The following is a 6,459-nucleotide window of genomic DNA, read 5'->3' as shown; positions in this document are numbered from 1 at the left end:
AGCGGTGGAACAGACGGCGTATTGAAGTTGTTCACACCCAACATTTAGAAGCGTTTATGAGTTTCGGTGGGCCGAGTGTTGAACACCGGCACCATCAGGAACTAATTAGAAGCACACCCACATAAAAGGTGAGAGAAATAAAGAAATCTTTTGTAAAGGGTGCCTTATGAAGTGATACTACGAGACCTCATAATATCCGGTCATTACACAAGTCCAAACTTACTGATTGTGGCTACAAATAACAGTAAATAGAAGTGAATATAATTTAATTTTCTGCTTGATTTAATCGATTTGAATTTAAAAGACTTAATATGGCGCCTCCTTTTCTACCTTACCTTCGATCGCTACGCTCATTTAAAAAAAACCAATACAAAAACCCAAAACGATTGTGTCAACACAAACTGAGTCACCTAGTATGTAGGCTTACCTGTATGGGCTGTTATACTCCACCGCTCCGTCGTGTTTTTCCCCTTCTCTCTGCCACTCCCTTCACTTCCATCCTGCAACACAGATAGCCCCGCCTTTCGGCCACTCCTGTGTGGGACTCTGAGTTTAATGCTCCCTCCGCTCCTTTTCGGTTGCCGGGGGACGTGTTTTACTGACTACCTTTTGCGTTGTTTCTACACGACGCGTAAAATTCTCTTCAGGAAAATCGAGACTGCTGCAGTTTCACCTTTAATTTCTCCCGAACTACACTGACGTCCCCAGGTAAGGCCAACCCAGGCGAACTTTTAGTCAACAGGTGCTTTTACCTGGTTCGCCCATAAAACTTGGCAGTTTTATTTTTTCATACAGGTGGCTGATATTGATGAAGATGACAGGTTACAGGCTACTTTCTTACCTTTTCTTTTAAAGCTCAGCCGGCTGTCCCCATCCCCCTCGAGGTGCAGGTGTAGTCAGGTTGCTATCTTATGCTGTGTTCACGTCCCTTGCGAAATATCCACGCCGAAAATGTCTTTCTTTAGCCGAGAATCATTGTTTCGCATTTTTTCCTTAAATTTAAAAGCTGATCCATTTTGCAGAGTTGGATATATATATATATGTGTGTGTGTGTGTGTGTTTGTGTGCGTGCGCGCGCGTGGTGGGCAGCTTTATTCATATATTTTTCCTCATAAGAATAAAATTTTTGGTCCCTGGATTTTTGCCCTTCTTGACTTGAAGGATTAACCTTTTCACCCATGACTTAAGCTATGATCGATATATATAGAGAGAGCTATAAAACATATAAAGACCTGTAGAAATAGGCAAACACGACCACTACTACATTGGTGTTTTTTGGGGGTTTTTTTTGAGTTAGCTTACTTATCACACATGATATCAAATCTGTTGGCCGGACTTTGACGTTCCATTACAGATGTTTAGAGTTTAGTTTAATATCACGTGTCCAGTGGACTGTCTTATATGACCTTAAGCTAAGGTATTTCAATACCAGGCGTAAAGACGGCGATTCTCTGTGACTTTTTTTTCCTTGTGGGAGGGTCAACATCAGAGCACCTGTTAAGCCAGTCCTGTTCCTCCGACGCAAAGTGATCACCTGACATTTTTCTTTTTCTTGACTGCTCAGTCTCTGTCAGGCCAGAGGTTGTTATGTCACTCTTGCGTGTGTGACAGTCACTGCTAAACAGACCAACGTAAGTCCAACTTGAATTTCGATTGGGATGAATTTCGTCCTCAGAAATTCTTTGCGGTATTGATTTAACAGTCAGACTGTTGGTTTGTGTTATGACGTGTGCCTTTGCTCAAATCTTACCCTTATTATAAGGGATAAAAGGATATCCCTCCTAGACTGTGACAGCCTGCCTTACTTAACAAACTGTGTTCCCACTTACTTAGGGCCAATCCTATTTTGTTTCCCCATTGATAATATTTTTAAGCAAATAGGGGAATTTAATACCATCACTATCACATTCATCACTTCTTTCTTATTTCTGGTTCACCTCGGTTGCTGGAACACATTGGCTTTATCCCAGTCTCCTTTTTATTTTATCCTTCTTTATTTCCTGACACAATGTTTATCTCTTGAAAAAGACAGACCATGTCTGACCACATTGATTGGTGCTTCCTTATCTGTAGTTCACATTAATGAGATACCATCACTGTAAACTCATTTGCTCTGTCTTTGTTTATTTGCTGACATAATGTTTTAAAAGACGGAGCCTGTCTGACCTGTTCTCGTGTAGCAGTGCCATAATCATGATGAAAGGGAGGGAGCAGTAAGGGTAGTCACGTGTTCAGAATCAAGGTAAAGGTGATGGGAAAATACCTTATACTGGACAAAAAGCTGTGATTTTTCCCTTTGTCAGTGGAGAACACGTTGTCCCTGAGCAGATCTAAAGGCTCTTGACCTTTACTTATCTGTGAAGTGCTCTTGCATCACCTTCCATCTTAGAGTTAACAGTACAAAGTATTGTTTCCAGATATCACAGAATTTCAACTAACCTTTTATATACTCGACCTGTTATAACTTTTCACACATATGTGCACTTGCATTTTTTTGCTGATGACACTTGTATGCAGCCACTAGGCCCAGATACGTGTTGCTATGTCAAATTTCATTATGAGGGTTTAACCTCGGGCATGATTTAAAAGAAAAGGATTGCATCACACCTTTCAGCAGGTTACGAAGCCGTCTTCCGCCAGTAGTCACCAGCTAGCCGAGCAATAGGACTTCAAAGCTACCATCATCTGGATGTCTGAACCCATTTAATCTTTTAGATTGTTTTTTCTTTGATTTTTCTAAAATTCAAGCGTTATTACCTCAGGCTAGCCAGTCTTGCCCTTCAAGGTCCTCAGCTGGGTTCTTTTTTTTTTTTTTTTTTGCAGCAAATAAACCTAAGACCAGTTTATCTTGCTTCACTTGAGAGATATGAGCCAAAAATAAATAGCTAAAGGCTGACTTGTGTTTGACTTAATATCAGCTCTTGGACGTCACTTCTCCGCTCTCACCAGGGTGAATTGAACTAATGAGCCCCCACTGTGGAAACAGCAAGGGGCCTCCTGCTGTGTTACATCCCGAAAACGTTAGTCTGCATTGGAGAGTGTTAATCACGGTATAATTACCACATTGTGGCACTGATTGGATAAAAGTGCTTCCTGCCAAAACTATACTTGGTTTGATTTTTAGTAATGCATAAGAGATTATGTGTGCAGAAAATGCTACAAAACAGGGAACCTGAATGGAAGACAAATTTTAAGATAATCACATAGTTAAAGTCCCCCCCTCAAAAACTATTAAATACTTTCTTTCTCAGTTATTTTTTTGTTGATTTTGAATAAAAAAAATACAAATTATTGTGCAGAAGAGTTGTTATGCTTAGTTTTTTTTTGTTTTAAGAAATATTTTGTATGTCTGAGCTGTCAGATATTGATCATGCATCATATTCAACGACTGAAACCATTTTTTTCCTGTTAGATAACTGTAATTTAGCATCTTCATCAAAACAAAAAACGGAGTCTCTATCTTTTTGATTAAAGAGGTGGTGCGTTGTGGAAGATTAACTGTTGCAGCTACATTAAATTTAGATTTTTCTTTAAATGACCAATACTGTTAATTTAGAGCAGCTGTGGCATAAGCCTTACATTGGGTGGTGGACTAATAAACTTGTTAAACACTGTACAAAGTTTATCTCGTTAAGCTTAATAGTTTATTAATCATTGTTAATTATCATGTAAATCTAAAGGAAATCAGTATCCTGCATGGGCAGACTAAGATGTTAATTTTAGATTTGGAAAATGCAGCCATTACTGCCTACATCACATTTGTCTGATTACCTTTGTATATTTTAACAGCGGCTTAGCTCGTAAGATGAATCGCACAATATCAAAAGTATCAACATTACACTGATTTATCTCCCATCATTCCCCTGCTGACTATTATCTTACAAACTACAATAGCTGTCTTTCCAAGGTTTGCTCTAATCTTCCCCATCTCATTTTGTCTCCATCCATATAATCCCATAATATTATATCCTTCAATTCTCTGAATCCAGATCACTTCCTCAGCTGTCCCTGCACACACGGTAACCAGACTCCATTGTTGGTAACCTAAGTCATGACGCATCTTAGTCCTCAGTAGACATTGGCTGGTTTCTATAGTTACCATCAACAGTCTGTGCTGAGAAGTGTCTGTAACAACATGCTGAGGCTATTTTAATGCAAAATGGTGACACCCTTTAGTCCTCTTCATACCTTGCCTTGAAGAGAGAAACTCCATATTGTGATTAACCAAGTGTCTTCCTATTATGATTGAATGCTATAAGGCGAGCAGAATCAACAGGTGCAATTGTAATACAATCGGGAGATATTACTTGTGCCATGACAAAACAAAATGTAGGAGATGTATTGTGGGGCAGAGAGGATATCATAAATGGCTCACCCTTGAAAGGCTTCCAGGCCAACATACAACTTTCTATATTCATCTATAGGTATTTAAATAGCACCCATACATTTCCGTTGGATGTCATCACCACGCAGCTAACTGTAGCAACTTATGGGTTAGGCACTGTAGATAAATGTAACCCGCGTAGTGGACGACCCTCCATAAAAAGGCTTTCACTGTTAATCATTAATCCAAATGAGAGGGGCCGAGAGAGAGAGCAAGAGAATGGGTGTAGGCATATAGGGCACAGGCTATGAAATGGAGGCTCAATAATAGTTCTTTGTGTTTGTATTTGTGAATAGGGCGGCTGGAGGTTCAGAATGACGTTGGTGCTACCCACACCATGTCAGCGACAGTTGCGCACAGGGTGATTAGAAATGGAGCGGTGGAATCGAAGTACGTCAGAAGAAAGAAGAAGTTGATAAGGAAATGTAATGTTTTGATGCCAGAAAAATGAAACGGCACAAAAGCTGAGACCTTGTAATTTCTTCATATGGATTTGTATGTATGAGAGAACTGAAAGAAAATTTATACAGCAGAATTCATTTCCAGGCTTGAAGTTCAATGAACAGGAAATAAGAGTTTCAACTCTCTGAATCATGCTCTGCTGATAGAGATAAAGGTTTATCTCGACTAAATAAACTCGTCTAATTAGTAATTTTCCATCAGCCTCCTCCTTGAAGGTGCAAAGCACACAGACAAGTAACTCCTAGTAAACAAAGTTTTATGATGCATTGCTTTTGGATAAACGGTGATCTGTATCTGTATTATAATATTGCATTGGAATGTCTGTACTGTGTATTTTGCAGCTGTAATCCTAATATTGCTCTTTTTATTATTATTATTGTTTCAGCCATGCTACTACCCTCATCACTCCTACTCCTCCTGGGCCTCCTCACATGGAGTCCCAGTACGACAAGAGCCGCTAAAGTGATTGTGGTCCCACCCATCATGTTTGAATCGCACCTCTACATCTTCAAAACGCTGGCAACAGCTCTACACAAGGAGGGCCACGAGACCCATTTTCTAGTTTCAGAGGGTCGTGAGGTCCCGCCCTCTCCTCACTACCATTTACAGCGCTATCAAGGGATCTTTAACAGCACCACAGCTGACAATTTTCTCCAATCCAAAGTCACCAACATCTTCTCAGGCCGCCTGACATTTCTCGAACTGTTTGACATTCTTGACCACTACTCTCAGAACTGCGATGCTGTCGTTGGCAATACTGAAGTAATGAACCGGCTGAAAGAGGCCAAGTTTGACCTGCTGCTAGTGGACCCCAATGAAATGTGCGGTTTTGTGATTGCTCATATCCTGGGTGTGCAATATGCTGTTTTCAGCACCGGCCTGTGGTACCCTGCAGAGGTTGGAGCCCCGGCCCCGTTATCATACGTACCGGAATTCAACTCGCTGCTGACCGACCGCATGTCCTTGATGCAGAGGATTGCAAACACAGCTGTTTACCTCGTACAGCGCTTTGGAGTCCATTACATCGCACTGCCCAAGTATGACCGGATTATGAAGAAACACGGAGTAAAGCCTCAAGTGGCCATGGCTGACTTGGTGCAGGGAAGCCGGCTGTGGATGCTGTGCACTGACATGGCTCTGGAATTCCCCAGACCCACCCTTCCACATGTGGTGTACATAGGTGGCATCCTCACCAAGCCTCCCAGCCCACTGCCACAGGTCAGTACCAAAAGGGACACAAAGCTGACGAGCTTATTATGAGGGTTGTTCTATTTTGTCATGTCCAAGAGAACTTGTGCAGTCTCCTTTTGGCTAATGCAGCATTTAAACAGCTCGCACAGCAAGGTATTTTGAGACATTGATACAAATGTGACCATAGTCTTGAATCAGTCCTTATCCTTCATATGAAACACTGCTGACAGTATCATAAGAAAGCAGCAAATGTTAAAAATCCAACAATTATTGCATTCAAATTTTCAGGTGTGTCACCTCACGCCTTTACATGTCCTATTCTCTTGTACTCAGGCCCAATGCTAAACTTGTATTTGAGATAGGCTTATTCTAGAGCTGGGCGATAGAACGATAACGATATGTATCGCGATATAACTTTTACT

General features: G+C 40.9%; 1 protein-coding gene across 1 annotated transcript in view; it reads left to right on the top strand.

Annotated features, from left to right (window-relative positions):
* The first annotated feature begins 452 nt into the window (after nucleotides 1-452).
* The window catches only part of ugt8 (UDP glycosyltransferase 8), a 23,796-nt gene continuing 17,789 nt past the window's right edge, over nucleotides 453-6,459 (top strand). The window contains exons 1-2 of the mRNA XM_005741079.1: nucleotides 453-708; nucleotides 5,232-6,064. Of these exons, the coding sequence (XP_005741136.1) occupies nucleotides 5,234-6,064 (831 nt within the window). The 5' untranslated portion in view covers nucleotides 453-708; nucleotides 5,232-5,233. The remainder of the gene's footprint in view (nucleotides 709-5,231; nucleotides 6,065-6,459) is intronic.

This window comes from Pundamilia nyererei, unplaced genomic scaffold (assembly GCF_000239375.1).
Source record: "Pundamilia nyererei isolate P.nyererei 1_Seehausen unplaced genomic scaffold, PunNye1.0 scaffold00107, whole genome shotgun sequence".
In the NCBI taxonomy this organism is placed as follows: Eukaryota; Metazoa; Chordata; class Actinopteri; order Cichliformes; family Cichlidae; genus Pundamilia; species Pundamilia nyererei.
Note: the sequence above shows the minus strand (reverse complement) of the source record. Positions and strands in the feature narration are given on the sequence as shown.